Genomic DNA, 25,871 nt, shown 5'->3' on the forward strand with positions numbered 1-25,871 from the left:
TTTTCATGTGGTCAGAAAACTTTATTGCACAAAGAAAGGCCATGGAAAAGTGGTGGAAATTAAAAATACAATATTTGTATATTGCTGACAGTATGCTAGATGCTTCCTTGTTCAGAAGAGCATTCAGTCCAAATAAGCAAAAACACATAACTGAATTTGAAGATGTACAAAGACAGATTTGATTCTTCTTCATTTTATGATTTACAGTAAAGAAAAGGAGTCAAATTTTATATCAGAATATGTCAAAAGCACCCTCACTCAGCCAAAAGATTTCATTAGGATTTATGTTGCAGTATATTAAAAATTATCATAGATTTTGTGAGCACTATCTGTAAATTTTGAAAGTCTTTTTTTTTTGGATTGAAAACCCAACTTTCCTATGCACAAATCCTCCTTGTTTTTTATTTTGGTGGAATATGATCTGCCTTGACACTCTCCAAATTAATGAGTTAATCTTTCCATTTTAGTGAAAAACTAAAGATGTTTTTACAATTCCTACATAATGGCATTCTGTTTGTTTGGGTTTTTTTTTTTCCAAATAATTAAAGCTTTCTCCTCATAGAGTGAAAACATAATTTGAAAATCATTATGAGAAATACCATACTTACAACATTTTTTCAACTACTCCAAAACTTCCATCACATTATTAATAACCCATACCTACAGACATTTGCATAGTTACATAGGAACCCAATTTAAGTTACATGTAATAAAATCGAATAAAAATACTTTATCAGATTTTCTGTTTTAATGTTGAATTTATCTTACTCTCTCGGTTTCTCTCTCTCTCTCTCTCTCTCTCTTTACTTCCCTCCCTCCCTCTTACCCCCCTTAGACACACGCAAGATGGGCCTTCCTCCCAGATACCAAATGTAATTTGGTAAAACTAATTAAACAAAGTTCAAAATAAGCAGTTGAATAACTGTTCATTGTTCCTCTCATGCATGGGTACAGGGATGTGCTAAAGGCTAGAAATCTCTAGCGCAGTATCAGTTGATACATCAAGAAAAAGACTGGATTATCTAGAATATCTGCTGTTACCAAAAAAAAAAAAAAAAAGGGGAGGGACCTTAAAACCTCTAAAACTGCAGATTTTCATTGGCACAATTTTTACATTATGACATTATTTTAGCTGCCTGAGCCCTGTTTTTTCTTCACACTTTTTTGTTTGTTTTTGTTTAGGTGTAGCATGATTTATCTTATTGAGTGAGATTGTTTCATAAGAACTCTCTTTCTTCCCCCCAAATATCCTCCCTCCCCTATTCCATGCAATTCTCTCAAGGGTTCTTTACAAAATTTTGTTTTGGGAGGATGAAAATGGAAGGAAAAATTGCTATGCAGAGAGTTACAATTCAGCTTTCCTGTATTCATAGTAATGTAGTTATAAACTGACCTTTACCAAAACTTAGTTTCGTTATTTTAAGCATGATTGAAAGTGGCTGCCATGTTCAAAACTGTATTTGGACAGGAGAAGAGAGAGTGGCAGTTCAGCCACAAAAGCAAAATTATTTTAGGAAAGCAAGCTTAGGTCTATATTTTCTTTGAAGTCTTCATTTGCATCTGCCCAGCAGAAATGGACTACATTTCATTGGATAGCTTTCTAGAGAGTATTCCTGTCTTCTCCAGGGCAGCAAGCACTAATCAGTAACTCTTGTTATTACTGGCTGTTAGAGTCTATTGTAGTGCCAGGCACAAAAGCCAGGGGTAGGCAAAGTCTCTCTTACCATTATTCTTGTACAAGAAATATATGGATATGCAACTTGAGATGGAGAAAAACCCAGAGAGTTTAGACAAGTATATAGGGAAAGGAGAAGAAGTGACTGGACAGGACATTCAAAATTAGAGAGTTGTAAAATCTAACAAAAAAAAAAAAAAAAAAAAAAAAGACAAAAAAAAAGAGAAAAAGAAAAAGAAAAGGCATTATGGTTACCAAGAAAGAGAAAAGCATAATTACTGTCCATCTAAAAACGTTTTTAAATGTTTGAAAATTACTGAAATGTTGTGACCAGCCCTAGAAATGCCTCAGCAAACAACAGACAATCCACTTCTCTATGCTGGATTCAATTGATTGTACCCTGGCAGCACCCCTTCTCTTTCTTCAGTTCCCTGCCTCATTCTTTAAACCTTTTATGTACACTATGTACACAACACATGCAACCTTTACATCAGAGGGATTTACAGGAAACTCATTCCTAAAGTCTTGAACCTTTCCAAAGCAGGCATGTTCCATCCACTGAGTAAACCTTATGCTTCTATTTGAGTAGGGGTTTTATTGTGTAAGTACAATTATTTTTCATTTTTGAGAAATAGTAACAATAAAAATAGCACAGTAACAATGCCGTTGCTTATGGGTGAAAGGATTTGGAGTTACTGGAAATCCAAAAATTCGCCATCTTAATGAAGATGTCATTATTCCTAGGTAAACACTTGCCTTTTTAAAAAAATACTTGGACCTATTACCATTAATATTTGTATCTAAAGCTTCATAGGCTATCTTGTCTTTTCACTTACATCTCATAAAACTACTGGTTGCACAGGAATCATTCCAAATTTATATATGCATAGATTGAGAAGTAAAAATCTGCCCATTTTGATTTGGAATTAATTTCCTAAAAGATTAATCAGGTGAATAGTGTTAATAGAATGTTTAAACAATATTAAATTCAAAGTCTGCCGGTCTGACCTTCATGACAACAGATTTCAGAGAATACCACCACCCGTGCCAGGTGTACCAAACAATCCCGTTGTCTGTCTTGGCAGTGTAGGGACCTCTGTAGTACAAACCATTCAGGTTGGCAGAGTGACACCTGGTGGGAAAGTAAAGGGAAACAGCAATAAGGCCTCCTGCTGAAAAGTTCCATGCATTTGTTATTTATTTCTCTGAGAGTCAAAAAATTTTGCCATGTTGCTGCCAGCCTAGTCTGACAACTGCATAAATTTGCATTTGCGCATAAACAACAGGATTTTAATTAGCGAAGAACTGCAAATGCATTTTGCTTCTTTTAACCAAAAGTGCTGCTTTTTCTTTCCATGTTTTTTGACATTACTAGCTCTTGGAGTTTTTCCTGGTAATTTGTTTCAGTGGAAAATTTTTCCAGAGCTGTTCAGGATGGAAGACAGCAGGGCATACACCACACTCTGGGAAAGAAATACTGTTGTGGTTTTTTTTGTTGTTCCAGAGTAGTCCTCTTGAAGTTTTCCAGTTACAGCACATGGTATTTTGTATGACAAACCTGAATACCACCATCAGTTTGCCTGCCCACCTGTGGGCTTCTATTTACAAAGATGAATTCTGACAGCTAATTACATGTGTACCAATTCACTGGATCACCTGAGCTGGCATTTTATTTGACTACACAAAGTAGAAGGGATTTTGTTGTTTTTAACAGACTCAGGCAGAAATGCAGTTATCCTTTATTAAATACAGTGGTTGAAACAAACAGAAAACCCTAGCAAAACCCAAAAGGCTTGAAAAGGGAACAGCACAACCTTGATACTTGCCTGGTTTCTACGAGAAACAAGCTTAGATATTTATGTTGAGAGCAAACTGTCAGTTCCTTCTGCAGCACTTTATGATGAATCAGCTTGGTTTATCTGCCAATTCAGTATTTCATTATAAATGCTGTTAATATCTAGCTGTTGAACACCATGATGGATTCCAAAAGCAGACTTCAGAAAATATGCATGCAGAAAACATTCCAAATAACCTTATGAGTTTTGTTACTGGCAAATCTTAGTCTTTTTGGCTTTGCTCACACGTCATTAACAAAGTTTTTGAGAACTGAGATAAAATCTATGACAAAAACTCGATAGGAAAATTCTCATCTATATATCCTTATTTATTGCTTACAATTTTTTATGTTTTAATTGAAAGCTTATAAATTGTGGACATCAAAAGTGAGTTTGTTTTTGAGAATGACAAACTTGTATCAGAGCTGACCTAATCTTTCTAATCATACAAATTCTGCAATGAGGAGGCACTCTGCCTACTTTGAATCCAAACACAGATTTCATTAAAAGAATCATAAGAAGGCACACCATAATTTTGCCAACAGCAGTATGAGCCAGTAAAAAGTCTTAATTAGTGCTGGGAAGCATGAATAGTGAAAATCAGAGTATTCAGTATCCAAGCAGATGTTTTCTAAAGTAACTGTACATACTAAGTTAACAACTGGCATGTGATATGATATTGTGGAAAAACATTCATTATTCACAAGTCAATAAATACCTTAAAGTTAGCCTGTGTTCCTCCTATCTTTTCAATAGGCTAATATAAAGTTAAAAACTACACTGCAGTAGTTTCAAAAGTACAGCCAACTCTCAACTGTCCATGGATATTTTATCTGAATTCTGTATTAACTCTCCATGGATATTTTAGTTGAATTATGTATTAACTGTGTGACATATATAAGAGTTGCTTCCCTGAAGAACCCTTTGAATTCTGTCTGGATGTATTGACTCCACTGACCCCACATGAACATAGCTATGCAGTCTCTGGGATGATTGGTAGGGCAGGAAGCTTGAATTAGTGATATCTGGCCCCAAGTTGTTGCCTAACAGATCCCTCTTACCATCCATACATGGTATAACTAAAAATGGGAGTGCTGGGAGAGAATAAGCTGATGTCCAACTGGAATTGTGCACTGTCACTACTTATGAACCTTTATGAACTTTATCTCATTACTTATGAGCAACTTATGAGCTTTGCAATACCCTGTGTACTGGAAAGCTTATGACCTGCAGGTAGTGCTGGAGTGAACTCAGCTCTGTGGACTTGCATTCAAGATAAAAATCTCTGCTGGAGCTTTGCTTACAAAAGGGGCCATTTTTCTGCAGAAGTCCAGGACAACAAATGCTAAGCTGAAGCGAGACTGGTGGCTTGAAACTAGCTCTGAGCTACTTCCATGTGGCCTCACTTGTGTCACGTCCCTTGGTTTTCATATTATCTGGGCTTTTCTGTATTTCATTAGTCCTGATAGCATAGAGCTGGCTATAAACAATTCCTTCATAGCTGGGAGCTCTTATGCAAACCAGCCAAGAGCACTAATTCCTTCTATATTTGCTAATCTGTGCATGACAAATATGTGTTTCTGAGTGCTTTCCTTTCTCTGCCAGTACTGCCCTTTTGAGTAGGACTTAATGATACTGACATTTTCTAGTATTTTGCAATGTTCAGTTTTATGTTAGGCTTAACATTAAAAATTCAATAACAAAGCAGTGAAATAACACTATTAGTAATTCACTTTCATTATCAAGCTAGACTGTCACTTTAAGAGCATGAGCTACACAGCCATAATAAGAACTAGCCTAGTAGGAGTCAGCTATCTTTAGAAGTTATGTAGCACCAACACAAGGTATAAATAACTGTCAAGTTCCGCTGTGCAGCTACTTTTGCAAAGTGGTCATTCTTTTGTCCAGGTCAATCCAATATTTTAAAAAAGTTTTTAAAAGGCAAAAAAACTTATTCAGTGGTCTAAAAGTGATTGGTAATTCAGTCTTAATGAAATCCATGGCATGATATCAGTTTTATGTGATTTGAGGTCCAAGATACTCCTTTAAATTTACAAAAGCTCTGATTTCATGGGAAAAGAAGCTCCAACATAGTTGCCTTTCCCTTTTATATCTTAGTTTTCCTGAGAAATGCAAAAAAAATTGTCTACATGTGACTTTTTCCAAGTTTCAGATACTCTGCTGGCTGACTATCCATGCAAATATATTAAAATGTATTAAAATAAATACTTAATTGTGAAACACTAAGTTAATTGCTACATCATATCAGTTAAGGTGGTCACTGATTGCTTATGAAAACAGAATTTGGCAAATGAGGAGTTAAAAAGAGAAACAAAGGATGATACAACAGAAACAATGGAGTTGATCCAGCCTGGCACCTCTTGCCAAGTGAACTGAGATCACAGTGAGAGAGTAGTGTGCCTCCCTGAGCTGTATTTTAAACCTCTCTATTACACAGCTGATTGCAGAGCTTCTTTTTGTGGCTATATTTATTTACTTAATTACAGGAAAGAACACAGCTGATCTGTACAGGCTAAGGCTTCCATTTTTATCCTTTATTTTTGATTTGGTATATTGCATGTTAGTTGAATTTTTAAATTCTCTTATTCAACCCTATTTAAAAAAATCTTTCACTCAGTCCAGACATGCACACTGACAGAAACTGAGTGGACACATGACCATCTCCATTTGGAAAGAATAACAAGAGTGAGGTACTGTGAAGTGAGGTGAAAAAAATGAGTCTTGATAACCTGGCACTAGTTTAGCTTGTCAGATATTTGCAGTGCTGCCACATCTGGTCTAGTGCAACACAAGAGAAAAGTGAGAGTGAAGTACAGCAGGGATGTATCTGCAAACTCTACATGACCTACTTGTGTAAAAGCTATTTACCTCAGAGGGGCAGAATTATCTCCTCCTCACTGCCTGACAACAAAGATGACCTGTGGCAAATGCCATTATCACAGACCAGCCTGAGCTGCACAGTAGGTGCTGTCCCTTCTAAGGTGAGCCTCAGTGTTACCAGCACTGAGATCTCTGCTAGGGCACAAGGGCACATTGCAAATAAATGAACAATCCCAATCTATCTTCTACCATATGTTATTATTTTATGAATACCCATGGAGCAGAATAGTTGACAGTACCCATATGAAATCAAAATACCTGTTAAACCACCAGCCAGCCTTTTCCTCTTCAGCACAGTTCCCTTCATAGTTGTCATTATCCCTGTCTCTAGTACTGAATTTCATTCCTCGATGATCAGCCCACCATTTTACTTCAGGATGAAATCCACCCGTAAGGGAATCGCCAGCTGTACCAGAGTATTCACCACAACTCATCTCATAAGAATGCTAATAAAAAATGTGACGAAAGAAAAGAAAATTAAATTCCCATATGTCTTTAGCCCTTAGCATGTCAGAGAGTGAAACCACAAAGAAGAACCTAGCCTGCTGCTATTTTTATGCTAAGAAATGTCCTGCCACTTAGACACGATGTCCTTAATACTGAAAGGATGTAGAGATGCTTAACAGGGATAAAATTTATCATTAACCATGTATAAATGACTTAATAAAAATAACATTAGGGCTAGTTTGCAGTATACATTAGCAAATCAGAACATCTTCTATCATTATTGTAACCCTGTTCTAAGTTCTTCTAAGCCTTCTGATGTTTACATTCTTGTAACCAACTTTCTCAAGCGCTTTTCTGTAAACACTTTTTGTTTTGCATTCTTTTCTGGAGGAGGGAAATTTGATGGACTGTTGGTTTGTCCAGTGTCATTGGAGTGGTGGCACTGTCACCTTCCAATCCACTGTCACTTTTGAAAATCTATAAATGTTGGAGTCAGAAATTAAATGTCCTTCTTTTAACCTTGGAGATTCCAGTGTCCTCATTGTTTTGTTTCGTGTCCTATAGCGACACATTATTGTTGGTAATATCAACAAACATAGAAAAACTGCTTTTATCTATTTATTAACCCAAATTATTCATATCACTTACAGAAAGTATGAAATTAATATTTCAGAGTAAACCACTTCTATTAGGTATTTGAAAATTATAAGCATGCGTAAGAAAGAAAATATGGTTTAGAACCTTAAATGAAGGTTCTACACAAATCTTTATGGAAATTAGGGAACCTGTGTGTTTATTGTTTGCCTACAGATTCCACATTTTCATTAAAACCTTTAGTCATTTAATATTTTATTACCTCTTCTCCTGCTACTCTGAATCTTGCATACTGTGCAAAACGTCGTTCTCCTTCAAAATCAGTTAGATCAATTCTTAAAGTATAATTCCCTTAAAAAAAAAACCAAATTATTTTAGTTAAACTAGACTATCTCACTGCTTTTCAGAACTGGACTTTATAGTAGAAGATTAAAAGAAAATGTTTTTATCATGAATCTCTATCACCTCAGCATATTTTATAGGGTTTTATCTTCTTTCTTTATGCATAGTAAAGCATATATTGCTATTCTTTGCCTTATTCAGCTGAGTGAATTCTATTCAGCCTAGAAAATTTTAGAATTATTTCAATACAAATTTTTAAATGTAGGGAAAAAATTTTAAAAAAAGATGGCCTTACAGGTTTTACATTTTAGTAAAATATTTGAGGTGGTAGTGAAAGCATAGTGAAAACTCATCAATAAATTTTCACCTATGAAAATCAGATTTTTATACTCTGAAAATACATAAAGTTATACTACTATCACATCTTCGTAGCACTGATTTCTATATGATTTAGCCTGCTAAGCCAGTGGGTAAGTTAAGTTTTGTAACTGCAGCATTCTACAACAAAGCAGAAGTTAGCTTATGTTGAGTGACAATTAGAAAGATGGAAATAACTTTCTACTCCTGGCCTCATCAACAGGACTGGACTAGAATTACTTCCATGTAATAGCCCACACAGCTAAAAAGCCCCGAATCCGTGTCTTGGTACAGCATATACCCATCTCTGGACTGTTAGTGATGCTGATGGAAAATGGATAGAGACAATTCTTTTAAGGTAGACTCCTGTCTCCTGTTCCCTGTTTCACAGGGGCTCTCAGTATGCCAGTAGCCTAAGGACAGTTTTGAACTTTTTGTTAGAAAACATATATTCAAATGTGTTTTTTTCTGAAACTTGGAGAAGTCCATGCAGACTAACAACAGAACTCAGGATTTATGATAACATAAAGGGGAAACAAAAAAAATCCCTGGAAAGAGCAAAGAAACAGAAACAATAAGACTATTGTTACAATACAAATCTTACCTTGATTAGTCAAATAATGAAGATTTTTGTTTCCAAGCCAAAATTCACCATTTTTCAAAACAAAATTTCCAAAGCCTTCTTCATAGTCAGCCCAGAGTCTGAAATGGGTATAAATTACTAATTTCTCAAAAAAGCAAGTTTATTTAGACATTTTATAACACAATTTTAGATCACAGATTAACTCAAACTAGAAGGAACCTCAGGAGGCAAGCTAGTCCATTGGCAGTCTCAAGCCAGAATCAGCCATGAGATCGGACCAGGTTGTTCAGGGCTTGTCTGTTCAGATCTTGAAAACTTCCAAGGATGGAGACTGCACATTCTCTTTGGGGAACCTGCTGACTCTTTTCATGGTGAAAAGCTTTCTCCTTATATCCAGCCTGAACCTCTCTTGTTTCAGCTGAGGTACTTTGTTTCTCATCCTCCCACTAGACATGTTTGTGAACATTTTTACTCAAAGATCCCTCAGACTGCTTGCTTTTTTTTTTTTATTTTTACTAATTGCAGAAGACAATCTTTCCTCATCATTAAGAGTCCTTGCTCCAACAGTTGTTAAGGCATTTGACATTGAAGTGTCCTTGTGTCAAATACACAAGTTGTCAGAAAAAGATCAGAACGGATGTCTCACAGAAGACAGCCAGAACCAGAAGTGGTATGTTCCACAGAACAAACATTGCTCCCTTTTATCTGGGATAAGAACTTACTCATATACTTCTAAAGTTCAGATTTAACTTAGCACCATCTGGTAAATGTTTCTTCACTTTGTTTCCAGTTTTAATTACCAAATCTAGTACCTACCTATCAAAATTCTGGCTGCCATCGGAACGTCTCTGAAACACAGTCCAGCCACCTCCTTCAGACATGTCACAGAATGCAAAGAATTCTCTGGGACTCTGGATTGGTTTTATTTTATAAAATCCATTTTGCTTATGGCCTTCATTGTAGATTTCTGCACAATCTGTTCACACAACATTAATCGGACACAACATTTTTAGTCCTGTACTTAATGGCGAAATCAGAAATCAAGTCAGTAACAGTAATCAAGTCATGTTATGTAGAAGTCACACATGAACCACACTAATAAAATTAAATGTCTCTGCAAACACATTTCTTTGACTTTTGGGTATTTTTTGTACTTGTGTTGCTCTAAAGCTTTGCTGACCTGTAATTATTTTGATATATCATTGAAATAATATTTTCACATAGTGAAATATGACCATTTTTGTTTCTACTTGACTAGCAAAATGATTCCTCTGTTTTAAGTGGTGTCACTTTTACTTTACAGTGGTATCATCCACATTAGAATCCTGTTACAAACTTAAAATTACATGTAACATACAGTAACTTTTAAAAAGAAACATGCACTTCTATGTCCAGAAGTTCACAGAAATGCCAGACACAAAAGTATGGAATCTCCATTGTTAAAAACAGAAACAAATGCAAGGCCTGATTCTCCTGTCCTTTCTATCAAATAGCAGCAAAACAATACAGAAGACTACGCCCAAAAAGTGCAGTGTGTGTGTAAAATGATACCACTTTGGCTTGGCACCATTCACAGTCTGGTCTGCATTGCTGTTGATGAATATCATTTACAACAATAACAAAATTCAGAGCTCATAGAAATATTACAGCAATGTAATTGTATAATCTTATATTCTTTCCTCTAGGAATTAAGAAATGAAATGAGTTCTTTGTTTATATGTAATCCACATCAGGCAGTCATACAGAAAAGACATAATTTTCAGCATTTCTGTTTTTCCTGGCTAAGGTAGAGCTGATTAACTTTAAGGAATTCTCTGAATTGGCTGAACTTCCAGGCCTGCTTGAAACTTTATAAACTATTATATATCTCTTCAGTGACAGTGTCAGTGAAGATAAGACATAGAAAATAAACACTTTATACTGAAAACAAATAGCTATGCCAGAATTTGAATAAACTCTAATAGAAAACATGATTTAAATAACAGCTAAGTTGTCTTTATAGAGAATGTGTGGTTGGCTTTGAGAAAGTTAATTTCTAAGTAGGTCAGCAAAACACAAGCATATCTTAATTTTTAGCAGGTGTATATAGTATGGAATTTCCCCCTCACTATCTAACTCAAATTATCCAGGTCTGTTGATATTATAATGCTACAGCAGTTTAAGAAAATAATACAGTATGAACAGGAAAGGCATTTTCCAAGCTGTAAAGAAAGTGAAAAATAATGGGGGAAAATAACCAGAAACAGGAACAAGTTAGATCTGTTTATTAGAGTAACATTGTAAAAGACTAAATTGAGGCTTATGCTAAGAAAGGACAAATATCTTTCAGAGAAATGTGGCTTTAATAATCTTTTCAGTAACAAGTAAGTCAGCTCTAATAATAAAAATAAAGTGTTCCAGAATGCTGAGTACATAAATACACAGGTAGAATTTTTATGTCAGATTTGCAACTGCTTTTTATTTCATTTTAATGGTGTTTTATTATATTTGATGCCTTGAGATCAAATGTTATATATATTGGTATTTCTTCCAGCAGCATAAGCACTACAAGCATATTCAATCAAGGCTATTAAAAATAATAGTAGTTAAGACTTTCTAGCACTGGACAGCTAGAAACAAACACCACCTAGAAGTCAGTCTCCTAAATTGTATTTTCAATCCAACTATTGTTTTGGATGGTGTTTTATTATATCAAGAGTTTGGATGATGTTTATTATATACTTCCACTGTATTTATTAAAGGCCTTCCACTGTAGAAGGAGTGGATCACCACCGGAGTGCTGGTGAAATTAGAAAAAGAACTTTAAACCAGGATTTAAAAGCTGTGATGTCATGAGCTGAATCCAACTCAGTGAAAATTTTATTAAAGTGAGATGCAGATGCCATAGTGCCAGGCTTATGTGTGTAAATATGGAGGTCTCAGGGACTTTACAGATTGGAACAAAGTCAGTTGCTTGTAACCCAGGAAACCACTTGAATGTATGAATGTGAACTAACCCTGTTGTTAGTTATTTTTGAGATTGCTAGAACTTCTGACATTAGTCAAAGAATGGCGTTTAGAAATCTGAAGCTCCTGATTAACATTTTGTAAATGTCTGGCTTTTGTCTGTTGTATTGCTGAGATTTATGCTTGTTTTTAAGTTATGATTGTTAACTGATTGTTTTCATGTTATGCACTACTAATAAATCAGTAAACTTCTTAAATCCTGATTTGATTTCCTCAATCTGACATCAGCAATTTTTCCCTGCACAACAGGTCTAGATAAAGGCTGAGCACTGAGTTTTAAACAAACACTCTACAAGGAGTTTTTAAAACAATATCTCAATAGGCCCAATTGTGCTAAAGCTTCTGGGTATAATTACAATGAAGGGAAATGAAAAGAATAGCTCCATTTCTAACCTGAATACTGTCTTGTTCCTCCCAAGTCAATGACACTGTTTTCATCTTCTCTGTCTGAATCTCTGTACTGAATCTCTTTCTTCTCTAAGAGTTGTATAATTTTTAACTGCTTCTGTTTCACACGATGCTCCAGAAGCCTCACCTGGCCCTGAAGTCGTATTTGCTCTTGAAAACATTTCTGTAAATCCTAGAGAGGAAAACATCTTATTGTAAAATCAACAAATTTTATGTTATATTTAACATGTGACACAAAGAGCCAAGCAACCAAAACATAAATAAAATTAAACTTGAATAAAATATTTTGTCACAATTTCCCACAGACACTGACTTCCATCTCTGTTGCTACTTTGTTTAAAATTATTTCAAATGTTACTGCATGTAATATATAAAACATACACATTATGAACACTTTGCAAAGAGACCTTCTCTTTAGTGCTGCCAGCTCTAACTGCAAAGATGCAGCAGAGACTTTGGGGAAAAACACTAAAATATCTCTATCATCTTCCATGCACAGAGATTTTCTATCCAGAAAAGCCTGCTACTAATATTGTTCTAAAGAGTTCTAAAGGTTCTAAAGAGTTTTAAAGAAATGCAATCCACATGGATATGTTTTCAACTTCATAGTGCATTTTTGAATGCTTTTAAGTTACACACTTCTTATGATAAAAATCCTAACACTGCCAACATAAATATTGTTAAGTTTTAAGCTCATTTTTGGCATGTTAAAATAGTTTCTAAGAAGCCCTGAATATACATGAAAAATAAAAGCTAAAACAAAAGTTAAAGTCAATGTTGTGCTGTGACTTTTGTACTTAATTTTGCCATGCAGAGTGGGTGAGAAATGTGGTAATTCTGATACAGTGTTACCTAGCACTCACTTGACCCTCAAGGGCTGGAATAGTGGATTAGCTCTTCCAAATTCTGACATGCTGAATGCATGCTGAGCAATAAACAATTGGTTTTAGATTAAAGACTATGGTAAAACAGCCAAAGTGAACACAACCTGATCTGGAGAACTTAAATTAAAACAGTCTGTATGGTTTAAAATATATATTAAATAAATTTGATTTCATTGGGAGGGAGAAAAGCCTTTGGAAACATGACAGAAGTTTTGCATCAGTAACACTGAAATTTTATATAAGCAGAGTTTAGTAGCTCGTAGAAGAGCACAACTAGCACTGTAAAGGCAAAATCAAAGGGTGACTTTCTGGAAAACTGACAGGTAAGATCAAATTTGCAATAGTTCTAAATTGGTGCTACCTTATTCATCGGGAACATTATTTACATGTAGACCTGCAATATTTGCCATTTATATGGAAGAATTGATATCTCAGAACATTGCCCTATCACACCAAACTATAGAGATGTCTGCAATAGCATACTGCTGTGCATAGTGAGGTGCACCTCAGTGGGGTCTGCATACTTTAATTTGCATCAAGCTCAAGTTTCACCCATTGCCCATGAACGCTTCCAACAAACTGTTCCATTTGTCTGCAATATTTAGCTCAACTGAAAAATTTGTTTAACAATCCTGAAGACAGCCTTCTGCCTTAAGTATTACTACTGAAGTGTATTCATACTTAACTGCAATCGAAAGTACACAGTGAAATAAAAGAATGGGGGGAAAAAAATATACATATACATTTGAAAAAAACCAACATATTTTTTCAGGTCGCTGACAAGCTAGGCAGTTTGTCAGCGACCTGTCCGAGAGGGAAAGGCTCAGCAGGCTGTGTTTGGGCTGCCCACGCCGGGCAGTTCGGGCCGCTGTGCCGAGCCCAGCCGCAGCCCTGAGCTGGCCCAGGAGCTCCGGGGCACCGCGGCGATGCTGGCCCACAAGGGGACGCTGTAGGGCCAGAGGCACAAACGCCCTTTTCAGAGGGACACAGCGGCCAACGACCCAGTAATACCCTTAAAGTTCTATCTGATTTAAGAACCTTCGCTTGAAAATGTTTTTTCAGTTGTTGATAGCTATACGAGATGCTTAGCATATCATCCTTTTCTTCTAGCTGGAAACAATAGAAGAAAATAGGTAAATATATGGGCATGCAAAGTTGCTACAGTGGCTTAGAGGGATGGTACTTGACTGTATGCACTGGCTAATGTGGGACATATTGCATATTACAAAGAAAAGATGCACTATTTATTGTGCAGCCTCTCCAGGGCGGTTGTCTCAATTGTGTCTGCAGCTTCACACAAACCCTTCACAAAAGCTGAATTTTGTACTCAGTGGGAGATTCAGAAGAGGCTTCCTTGACAGGTGACTGCAAATTGTCCATCCGGTCCTCTGTGAATACAGAAAATTACAGAGGACTGCAGAACTTTAGAGAAAGAGATAAATAGGTGGATTGAGAAAGAGTGAATAAATTTTAAAAGTATTGAAAAAATATTTCCAGGCTCAGCCTGATGAGCTAATGCTAAATATAAAAGAAAAGCTGTCCAAAAAATTTCATGTTCCTGGTCAGACCAAATATTTATTCTAATCATACTAAGTTTAGAGCGATAAAGAAGCCACCCTGCCACAGTTACCAGTTTTAGTGAGAAGCTTAGCCTGTGTCAGTCTTAACTCAGCCCTCACAAGCTTGGAGGAAACATGGTAACATGCGATAGGAGAGTCCTGGAAATGGTGGCCCCCATTGCCAGGCCCTCACAATTTCCCAGACAGGACTTCAGGTGGGCAGCCTCTGTGACAGTGGCAGATCTGAGCCACAAAGAGCTACCTTCCATTCTGGAAAGAGCAAGGGACAGGGCATTTGGGAGAGGCAGCTACAGGCAGCTACACATGATTCTTTCAGGTGAAAGAAATGCCTCTATCAGTTCCCCTTTCATACTGCTAAAAGCCATTCTCCTGCTGTGGTTAAATTATATAGTACAAGTATAGAACTTCTTGAAAAAAAATTTATCTTACCTTAGAAAAACTTGGTATCTAAATTCAGTGTGACACCACTTCATATACCACAAAAAAAAGTCCTTTCCTTTGAACCAAAGTAAACACAAGTCTGCAACAGGCTATGTCTCTAAATATAATTTTTAAACTTGCATTTTAAATCCATCATTTGTTATTATTTACTTTAAAAATATAAATTAATTCATAAAAATAACTGTGAGCTGATTCTCATCTGCTTTGCAGACAATACACTCATGATGGGGTGAACAGTGATATATCTACACCACACATTGCAATTGCCTTATTTGAAAGGTTTTAAGCTCTTAATGCTTAGGAAGTGAGAGTAAATTAGAAGTGATAATCAAGCTATGACTAGCCATACTGAATAATAACAGCATAAGAAAAGAAAAATGCTTGAGCAGAAATAGTTTTGAAAGTAACCTACATATGAAAAGTACTGGTGTCTGATACTTTCTCTTCTTTCCCTGGCTTCAGCATTCTCACTAATGTCTCTCTGTCAGCTCCAGACAAATCCCATTAGACTTCTGCTGCTGAACAGCAAAACCACAGTTCTCATATTTGGAATTCCATGTGTATTTTTTTCATGGGACAATGACAAGGTAACTGCAACTTCAATTGGATCAATATGGCTTTTAGATCTTCAGTTTACCAGGCTGTTCTTGCAATGTGCTGCTACACTTTTTTTCACAGGATAATCCTTTAAAAACCATTGAAGTTAAACCAATGGTTAAACCACTCCAGTGCAAAGCTGGAGTACTAAAATAGTAATAAAAAAGCAAAATGCAAATTACAGTTCTCACATATTGCTATTCCATTTGTTATATTTGGACCAAAGTTAAACCATTACAATGTTGAAATACTCAAGAAAAATGTGGATTTTACTGTGGCTATCTCCAGGGGACAGTGGTGCCCACTGACTGAAAGCAGACTGAACACAACCTGTTCTGTCTGTTTCAGTGAAGCAACTGTTTGCACTACACATTGAGAAGCAATTATCTAACAACTGCTGACAGCTCTGCTCTTGGGCACACAATCCTACATTTAACCAGCTGCTGCAATTAATGTGCATTCACTTTCACTATTGTGTGAATTATTTAGCAGCCAGTGACCTTCCATTAAAATTATTGCTACCAATTGGACTCGGAATACTTAATGAGAACTATAAAAATGCAAGGTTTTTACCTGTGGTGCTATTTCGTCTACTTTTAATAGTATGAATTAGCTCCAAAATAACTCTATATTGAAATTAGTGTTTTAATTAGATTAAAAGGTGAAAAATTTGAGATGAAGTTCTGAATATTCCCAGTTTTTACTCAGAAGGTCAGCTAAGTCCAAAGTATTCTAAATGAAAAACAATAATTAAAAAATAAGTAAATGAATTTCACTGTGATGCCTCTTTTCTCAGTAGGCTTCTGCAGAAATTAGTAATATTTTTCTCCACTGAGCAGAAGTGATTAGAGAGTCATTCCCATTCTGCCTCTATAAAGCTACTTATCTGAACAAAAGTTTTCCATAAGGTAATGTAATCCACAAACAATAGTTGTAAATTCAGCAACTACTTCTGCCTAGGCGATTATGAATCAAGAATTCAATCCCTTTAGGTCTCTGCTATTTAGGACCTGGATATAAAACTAATAAAGACAGCCATGACATGCAGTGCAGCATTGGTGAGGCTGGAAGTATTTTAAACTGTGGAGCAAGTGTGATTTTATTAGGGTTTTTGTTGGAGAAACAGAATGTATAGGAGAGGGCTTTGGGAGCTTGAAGTGAAGGAGCTTTGATCATTGTTTCTGACTGTGAACTACAATGTAGTTACATGGAAACAAGTAAGAATATGAAGTTATGGATTTTGTTTGAGAAAAGGTTGTAGGGCCAGTGGACAAGGTGGAAAAGGATGGAAACATTCTGCATGCCAGGTGTCAGTGCCCATTAATAGCACTGCTGCAGCCACTGCTATAGGAGCTCCCGTGCTTCGCCTTTCTGTAACTGTGCTGCTCAAAACTACAGGTGCAATTCTGAGTTAGCATTACACCTGAATGGCAATTGTGTGCCTTCTGTACAATGTGCCTCCATGCACCATATGATACCTGTTCTAGGGAAGATTTATTGTCTCCTTTTTCACATCAGATCCAGTCATAAACTGAAAGGGTTTCTTTTTTTGGCACCATTACCTAGTGATGGACCTTCCATTGTAAACTTATGCATTTGTTTCCTCTTTCATTATTGGAAACTTGTCCCCACTAAACACTATTTGAAGATATTTCCTTATTCTTTCATTCTTTAATGAATTCTAATCTTTCCCATCAAAGGTTCTGCCATTGTATGTAGAGATTGTGAGCACTATGGAGGGGATGTGCATTGTGAGCACTATGGAGGATAAGGTATGCAGTATTTAGAAGAAACTCTAGAGAAATATTTAATTACTAGAACTTACAGAGCTGCCAATGACATCCATCAGGCTAGCTGCAAGGACAAAATCAATCATTATCAAAATCTTCATTTTGGAAGCTGTGAAGTAGAGGAACAAAGGAAACACTAGTTAACTTAAACATTAAAATTTACACTTGACATCTTAAATCTTATTAAAAATAGTCTATTTAACCTATAATTATTTTCTTGCAAATTGTAAATACAGTGCACATGCAGGATTCATTCCAAATGTCTAAAATAGTCTGATAAAATACAACTCCAAAAGCCAGTAAAATGATCATTTACTCTTTTAGGCCACTTTATATTAGAGCTCTCTGTGTATTTCAGGACAGTTATTCAAGATTAAAAGCACACATTTTATTTTCAAGACAAAAGAAGAAACATTTTAAGCAAGCTGAAAACAGAGAAATATTCCTTGTTGGTCTTTTAAATTTGTGAGAAAGATCCCCATCATATACAATTACATTCTGAATTGGGCTAGTTGTCCTTGATCTAAAGATTTGTGCAAATTTTGTGCACCAGGAGATGATCAAGATAATTTTACTGTCATAGAGTAATTTGGGGGAAAAATCCAACATAGTTATCAGCTTTTATTCTAATGGTGACAAGAATGGCATCTTTAAAATGATAACTATGGATACTTTGCACTTCATGACCCATAGCATTTTTTCATATGAAAATTATTTTATGGGCCAAACCAGTCACCACTGTATCTGACTGCCTTGCAAATGTTAGATGATAGAACTTCAAAATAATTTTGTAAGACAGATTTGTGCTTTTCACAGAGAAGAAAACAAGGCTGCCAATCAGTAAAATATTTACAAACATTATACATATTCTGAATTAATTCTGAATTAATTACTTAAACTTCTGCAAGCTATCAACTGAGGAATTTTTTTTTTCTTTTGTAACTATGAATATTTTAATTTAGGATTGTTAACACCTAATTAAACCAGAATATGTGTCTACTCTGCTTTTCTTACCATGGAGTTAATAAGAAAAAGATCTCCATGATCATCAAGTTGAACCATTACTTAATATTGACAGGCCCACCACCAAAGCCTGTCCCTAAGCACCACATCCACATTTTTTGAATGCTTCCAGGGATGGTGACACATTTAAAGAATTTGTGGTTAGACAAAGTGTAAAACTTCTAATAGTGATTAATGACTCAATACCAGCATGTGTTTAATGAAAAAACAACTTTATGAAAATTTCCACTCATGTTTCTACAGGAATTAATATAAAATATGAGTGGAACTTTGGCAGACTGTGCTTTTTACAGTACAAAGATAAGCAAGGTGCTTAAGAGAAGTATGTTTATAAGTTTGTGCAAAATTGGACAAGTCCAACTGTATTTTCACCAATATCTGAAAACTTCATGCAAAACTAGAAATTACAACCCAAACAAATCTCAGATTTCAACACTTACCTATAAAATACTTAGGATGCTTTTTTAAAATTACAGCTAGTAAAATTACATTAGTAGTTATAGATATTACAGTCGCTTCTGTTTTGAAAGCAGATGTTGCCATCTGTTGGGATGACACTGGCTGTGATAGGAGTGACCAGAGTACATTAGCTATCTGGACAGCCTGCAAATGATCTGTCTCTGCTAACTGCTAGCCTGAATCCTCGCATATTTTAAATATGTTTTCTAAGAGAGAAGGGACTCTATTTTCTTCACTGAAAGATTCATATTTCATATACTCTACTTCATCCCTGTTATTTTAATGATGAAACCACAGTATGTTCCCTCACATTAGTGTTAGTATTTGAACTGTTGTATCATGATTTCACTGACTGTGAATGCCTGAATACCACAATCAACCTTAAAATAAACCCCAATCTTAAATGGATTACACAACTTTACAACAGTATTATTTTTTAGAAAAGACTATCAAGTAAATCTTGGATACTGTTCAGAGAAATTTATGTGAGTAAAAAAAAAAAAAATAGAACACAGTGAGGCTCAATCAAGGCAGGTAAGTCCCTTACAGCATGTATGAGCTGCTATGAGCAAGCTGCACAAAAAGAATGAATACCTGAGGAGTGTAGAGTGTGTGCAGTTGATTTAGTTTATCTTCAGATGAAGTCACCTTTCTATTTAGGGATGCCTCTTTCAATAGAATGTTCCTCTTGTGGGAAACTTCATAAGGGCTGCACTTGGGAGATAGCATGTCAGCTTTAGTGCTGAACTAAAACATGCTCAAAAGACATAGCAAAATATAATCATAGTCTCATAATTTTCTAAATTTGACAATTTAAATAAATTGGTGAAGATATTTTAATCCTGGAGTTTCATTTTTAAGAAAGAAAACTGGATAATAAGCTCAAGATGGAGTATTGACCCTGTAGCCACTCACAATATAAGCTCACTATGAATGTAAGACAAAAGGCTTATAAAGAAGGAGAAACTGGGTTTCCATTTGGCAGATCTACCAGTCAGAAACAGGGAAGGCTGAAACAGAGAGGACACAGGGTAAAAAAACCCACAGAGGGACCTCTAGTAATTAGGGGAAACCAAAATCTTTATGCTTCTGTCCTCCAAAGAAAGGGAGAAGGTAAAAAAGACTAGGAAGAGACCTGAAAATTCAAGTTCTGAAAGGAAATGGGTGGCTTTAAAGCATTTCTCTGCTTCTGTCACGGCCCAGCAGGTAGACCTAGACAAGTCAGAGGACAATCAGCAGTGCTTGTTCTGGACCTCACACCTTTAAGCCAGATTCTCAGCAGGCATAAATTCCTGTAGTTCGTCTATCTCACAGTTGCAGTGACATGAGATTCACTGAGTGGTCAACTTTACAGTGACAAGAAAAGTGGTAAATAGGGTCAAGCCCCTTACACATTCAAAGCACTTTGACACACTAAATCATCAGGTTTGGACATGGAATTAATGTGGGTACTTTTTACTTAGTTACCCACATTTCTAAAAAAAAGTTTCAGTAGAGGTTGTGTTAGTAACAGTTCTCTGAAGGTGCACATCCACAGTATTCAGTAACAGGGAAAGCTAAAGTTCTGCTCAAGGGAAGCTTAACATCTTGCTCTAGGAAGACTCCTTTGAAAGTCAGTTTCTTAAACAAATTTCTTCAGTCCTTTAAATATTCACCCTTGCTATATAGCTTTTTGCTGACAGTACACAACTGAATAAAAACTTTACCTCAAAAAAACTGCAAAAAATTACAAATTTTAATCAGTCACAGATGAACCTCAAGAGTTAACAACTGTTGAGAGACTTCCAAGACTTGTTTTATAACACCTGTGTCGATTTAACAAAAAGGAAAAAAACCACCACAGATTTGTACAGGGGATATCCCTTTCCAGGAAAATCTTAATCTCAGACAGTACACATGTGGATTAATTATCACACACCATATGCTAGAGTGAGAAAAACTTGGTATTTTATTTTCAAGTTGAAACACAAGCCCTTAACAGTTAGCTGAAAAAAAAATCACTTTCTGTTTGAAACAATTTAAATTTAAGTGCAACTCTTGTGAAACCTTGAAATTTTATCCCTGGGGTTACTCATTTATTCCAATATTACACCTGGAATATGCATTGTACAGTTAGGCAGAAAATTTTTCCAAAGCTATGGAATCAAAATTCTAGAAAGATTTCTTTTTTTTTCTCTGTGCCTAGGCTTTCTTTAAAGGATACACACACAGTCAATCCCATATTCAAATTTCCCCTGAATATGATATTTTTTCCAAGACTTTAAATAAAAAATTACTGAATAGATTTGATGGCATTAAAGAAGTTCTGTACTATAAAAATTTTGAACCATTAGAATGTTTTTATGTTTTTTGAATTTAAGAGACAGCAAACTAGATGAAACACAGATGCCTGTTTCTTTCTGTTGGCACAGTGTCAATAAGACTTGCATTGCTAATAAATACAATAATAGTAAGAGAGAATCTGCTGAAAGGATAGAAAATAACTGGAAAGTTTTTTGTTTGCTTTCTTAAAATTAGAATTATTAAACTCATTCACAGATTGGGTTTTGTTTAAATTTGGCGGTGTTACAAAAATTGCCCTGTTTTCCTCATCTCAGTCATGATTTTATTTACTTTTAGGTTCTAAAAGCAGCCTTGTTTGTATAGCCCATAGTATTACAAATTTAGAAACTGCAGATTCAAATAGTGGGTTTATTAACTACCTAGAAATGCAGGAAAATAGCTAGATTCTGGTAAAACATTCATACATCATTATCATTATGCAGCAGTTATATGGCCTTCAAAAAACAAATTACTTTTAAACCATAACTATAGAAATTAGCCATACATCTTCCTTCTTCCCTCATAGGTACCCTAAATGTTTACCTTTAACTTCTGGACAGAACCCAAAGTTGTTAAATCTTCTTAAACTGATGCAAGTAATTCCAGAGCCCTTCCCAAGCTGCGATTGTTTTTGCTATTAAATTCTGCAAAGTGGAGGCTTACATCTGCTATGAGTCACCGGGCTGGAATGCTGCTGAGAAGTTGCAGTTATCAAGACTAAATTGCAACATAAGAAGGAGATGATGGCAATTCTGTGCCTAACACAACACTTCTGAAACAAAAATAAACCAAAAATAACAAAGGATCATCTATTCCCTTTCACTGTTGTGGTTCAAGAAATTGCTCTCTGTATCATACTCAGCTTTGTACTCCAGTCCTTTTCATAGTCACAGACTAAATCTCTTAGGTTCCAGAGGTATTTAGAGAATGTAACAGACTCAATAGATTTAAGAAAAAAGCCAATAATCACTCAGACTAGAAGTTACATGTCCGAAGTGTAACAAAAAAAAGAAATATGCTAAATAAAACCTAACCCAAAGTAACAAACAAAGTACAGATAAAGCCGAAGGGAATGAGAAAAAAGTACCAAAAAAAAACTTGTCTGATATATTTTTTTAATCAAGGCACTGGGAAGCTTTTCTCAGTGACTTTGTCAGACAAAATCATTTTCTAGACCAGTTTTTCAGAGCCAGATGAATACATCAAATAATGTTTTAAAATACAGTCTAAGTATTTGCCCTTCTTCTATGCTGGCTCTTCCCAAAGAATTCAATAAATGAGTATGCTTAAAGGAATGTGCTGGAAAAAAAAAAAGTCTTAAGGAAATACTGAATAGCAATAAAATGAGCTTTACATTCCACAATTTAATCCTAGAATGCCCTGGGTTGGAAGGGACCTTAAAGGTTACCTAGTTCCAAACCTCCTGCTGTGGGCAGGGACAGATTGCTCAAAGCCCCATTTAGCCTGGCCTCAAACACTCCCACAGATGGGGCATCTACAATTTCTCTCTTCCACCACCCTCACAGTAAATCATTTCTTTTTAATATCTAATCAAAACCTATTCTCTCACAGTTTAAAGTCCTTCCCCCTTGTCCTGTCACTACATGCCCTTGCAAGTGGTCTCTCTCCACCCTTTTTCAGAATGACAGAATGTTCTTAGTTGGAAGGGACCCACACGGATCAAGTCCAGCTCTTAAGTGAATGGCCCATATGGGGAACAAACCTGCAACGTGGCTTTATTAGCACCCACCCTGAATCCAACTAAGCCAATCTCAGGGTCTTGCATTGCCCTTCATGTACCTCCTACTGAAGACTAATACTTGTTGCAAACGTCCTCAGAATAATTTCTGGTGCACTATTTGGAATCTGGTTGCCTGGCAGTATTTCTCTTTACTCTTACATTACACCTACTAATTAAATTCATATTATGAATTTCAAATCTTTATTAATTACTCCTGAGGAAGTTACAGTAAGAATCATTCAAAAATTCAAAATCATTGAGCAAATAATTTTTACTGAGAATCTTACTATGACTAATGACTGTTTCAAAGAGGGACATACCTGTTCATAGTCTGACTCCTAACCAATAGTTACTCAGTGGGTGCGCTCTGAATTTGCAAAGTGGAAAAAAGACATGGCATTTTACAGTTGGATTTTTAAACAATAAATAAATAAAATTAAATTAAGGAAATAAAATAACAATTTATTGAGGGTTATAAGGAGATTGACCATCACCTGAGGGCTTTAAACAAAGACTAGATGGCTAAAATATATGACTATGGTTCAGTCAAACAAGAATTATATATAGTGTCAAGTCAGAGATTTGCGTTATTCAAGAAGTCTATATGCTACCTCTCATCAGAATGGTTTTGTAAAAATAAACATGCTAAATACAATATTTTCAAAGAATATACAAATGGATGTCATCTAAGCACAAAAGGAAGAAAGAAATGTCTTTTCAGAACTGGCAAATGCTTGTGAGAGACTGGAGGAGATGGTTGGCTTGAAACACTTCAGGCTCCTGTGTGGGGAAAGGGGCGGATGAAGTCTTGCCCTGGCAAGGCAACACTCTGCTCCACACCCCCCATCCCTGGGGCCTGTACCCCAGCCCCCACAGGGGCTGCCAAGCCCTGGCACACCCGAGGCCATGCTCCACACCCTGCCCCTGGAGCCCCTAAACCAGCTCCTGAGTGCGGATGCTTCATCCCTAGAAGTGTTCAAGAGCAGGCTGGGTGTGGCTTTGAGCAGCCTGGTCTGGAGGAAGGTACCCCTGCCTATGGGAGAGAGGTTGGAAATAAATGATCTAGAAGGTCCCTTCCAAGTGAAATCATTTAATGATTCCAAGATTGTAAAATCAGCAAATGAAAGATAATGTATTCGTAATGTGATTCTTTATCATTCAGAGTCAAAAGGAATTGCAAGCATACAATAAGCTTTAATAATACAAGGAACCGTAGATTCTTCCCTTCTGAGTTGTTACACAGATGTTAAAAGTGAGAAAAAAAAGTATACCTTTATAGATTATGTGTATGATTTTTATTCAGGAAAGTTTTAAATCACCTTCAGCTGTCGTTGTAGAAATATGGAAGGGTCAAAGATTGTAGAATCACAACGTGGTAACTGTATTTGTCAAAATGGACTTTTATTCTATCTGTTATAAATTAATTTGTTTATGCGCTTCTCTGCATTGTTTTCATTTGTGTAATGCTAAGGGCAAAACAGAGAATATGTAATGTATTTCATTCTAGGATTGGCTGAGACTATGTATTTGAAAATGTGCACCTACACTGTACATCCACCATAATGAAATGGTCTTTTACATATGCTAAACTGTTACAATAATAAATAGAAAATTTGAAATGGAATACAATAATTAGTTTCATAACTTAGATGCTAGGCATTTTTTCCTGAGGGGTAGAAGCAAGTAAAGAAACAAACAAACAACCCCAAAACCTATCCTGACCAGCTCTTATCAAAATCATGATATCTGAGTAAACTTAGCTTTGTGGGTTTTTGTCTGCAAAACCAGGACATTATGAAATAGTAACAATGTGGGTACTCCATACCAATATTTTGTTTCTGAAGCAGAACAAATCTTAAATAAAAGATAAGTCAAACTCAGCTTTATGACTAAAAACCTCTGCAGGTTAATGTTTTTAAAGGCAGCGTTCTTTCCAAGAGTGTATTTTTTATAAAAAAAAAAAAAGCTTCACAATATTTTAAACTTTTTTGGTTTTTAGCATGTCGTCTTCAAAATGTTTGACACAATCCTAATGAAAAGGAGTGGTAGAAATAGGTTGCACCAAAACACAGCAATCCATCTATAAACTTATGAAGATTTTGTCATATTTATATATTCACCAAACATATTGCACATAGTGACTAGGGCCTATTACTGCAACCTGTATATGTGTTCTCTAAAGTATGTGATCTCTAAAAGTTACATAATCACATGATCAATTTGAAATATTACATCAATAAATGCAATTCCCTAATGAGACCAAGAGATAAGCAGAAAATAACTTCTTACCTATTCTGAAGAAACAGAATAAAGGCACCTTATTTCTTGATGTACGGATAAAATGTACAAAAATAAGTTCCAGTTTTAAAATAATTTACCTCATTTTTGTGCAGTGTTCTTAGAAATAGGTGCATAATTCAGTGATTTCATAATCTGTTATTGCATATATATAATACAGAAGTCAGCAACATATCCTTATCATGAACAATAAGACCAGTAAATTCAATATATTTAGACATTATTTTATCACACACCAAATATGGGAAAAATCCCCAATTCTTATTAGAAATATAAAATAAGCAGCTCCTCCCATCTTTTTCAATAGGCAGTAGCAAAGACAGTGTAACTAGCATAGATACATAGGAACACCTCATGGAGTTGAAGACCTAGCAAACATCTAGGTCTGTACACATCTTTGCAGAATATAGAAAAAGCAGTGTACTCAGAGAAAGCCCAGAGTTATTCCAAAAAAAAACCCAAAAATCAAAGCAAGTTTCATTGCTGGTGTTTGTCTTCTATTCATCACCCTCAAAATATTAACAAATATCAATTTAACTATGTTAAATGTTCATGTGAGGAAATGTATCTGGCAAAGTGACCTGCTCA

General features: G+C 35.7%; 1 protein-coding gene across 2 annotated transcripts; it reads right to left on the minus strand.

The window, feature by feature from the left end:
* Nucleotides 1–21,904, minus strand: FGL1 (fibrinogen like 1). 2 transcript variants are annotated; one of them, XM_059470609.1, is made up of 8 exons: nt 21,788–21,904; nt 17,476–17,549; nt 12,134–12,320; nt 9,551–9,710; nt 8,756–8,853; nt 7,715–7,803; nt 6,670–6,857; nt 1–2,807 (listed from the first exon to the last, which is right to left on the minus strand). In XM_059470609.1, the coding sequence occupies exons 2-8, from the start codon at nt 17,539–17,541 to the stop codon at nt 2,648–2,650; spliced, it is 948 nt and encodes a 315-aa protein (XP_059326592.1). In that variant the 5' UTR covers nt 17,542–17,549; nt 21,788–21,904; the 3' UTR covers nt 1–2,647. The 2 variants fall into 2 exon arrangements, with proteins under 2 accessions (XP_059326592.1, XP_059326593.1); XM_059470610.1 differs by lacking the exon at nt 21,788–21,904 and adding an exon at nt 19,517–19,610.
* Nucleotides 21,905–25,871: the final 3,967 nt, after the last annotated feature.

Source organism: Ammospiza nelsoni, chromosome 4 (genome assembly GCF_027579445.1).
Source record: "Ammospiza nelsoni isolate bAmmNel1 chromosome 4, bAmmNel1.pri, whole genome shotgun sequence".
NCBI lineage: Eukaryota > Metazoa > Chordata > Aves > Passeriformes > Passerellidae > Ammospiza > Ammospiza nelsoni.

Bases quoted from the DNA above. Each gene is read 5' to 3' on its own strand.
- FGL1 (XM_059470609.1), bottom strand. From the start codon at position 17,541: ATGAAGATTTTGATAATGATTGATTTTGTCCTTGCAGCTAGCCTGATG. The intron at 12,321-17,475 runs GTAAGTTCTAGT...TTTCCTCTCTAG, and splicing joins TGGATGTCATTGGCAGCTCT to GATTTACAGAAATGTTTTCA. The intron at 8,854-9,550 runs GTAGGTACTAGA...TACCCATTTCAG, and splicing joins GGCAGCCAGAATTTTGATAG to ACTCTGGGCTGACTATGAAG.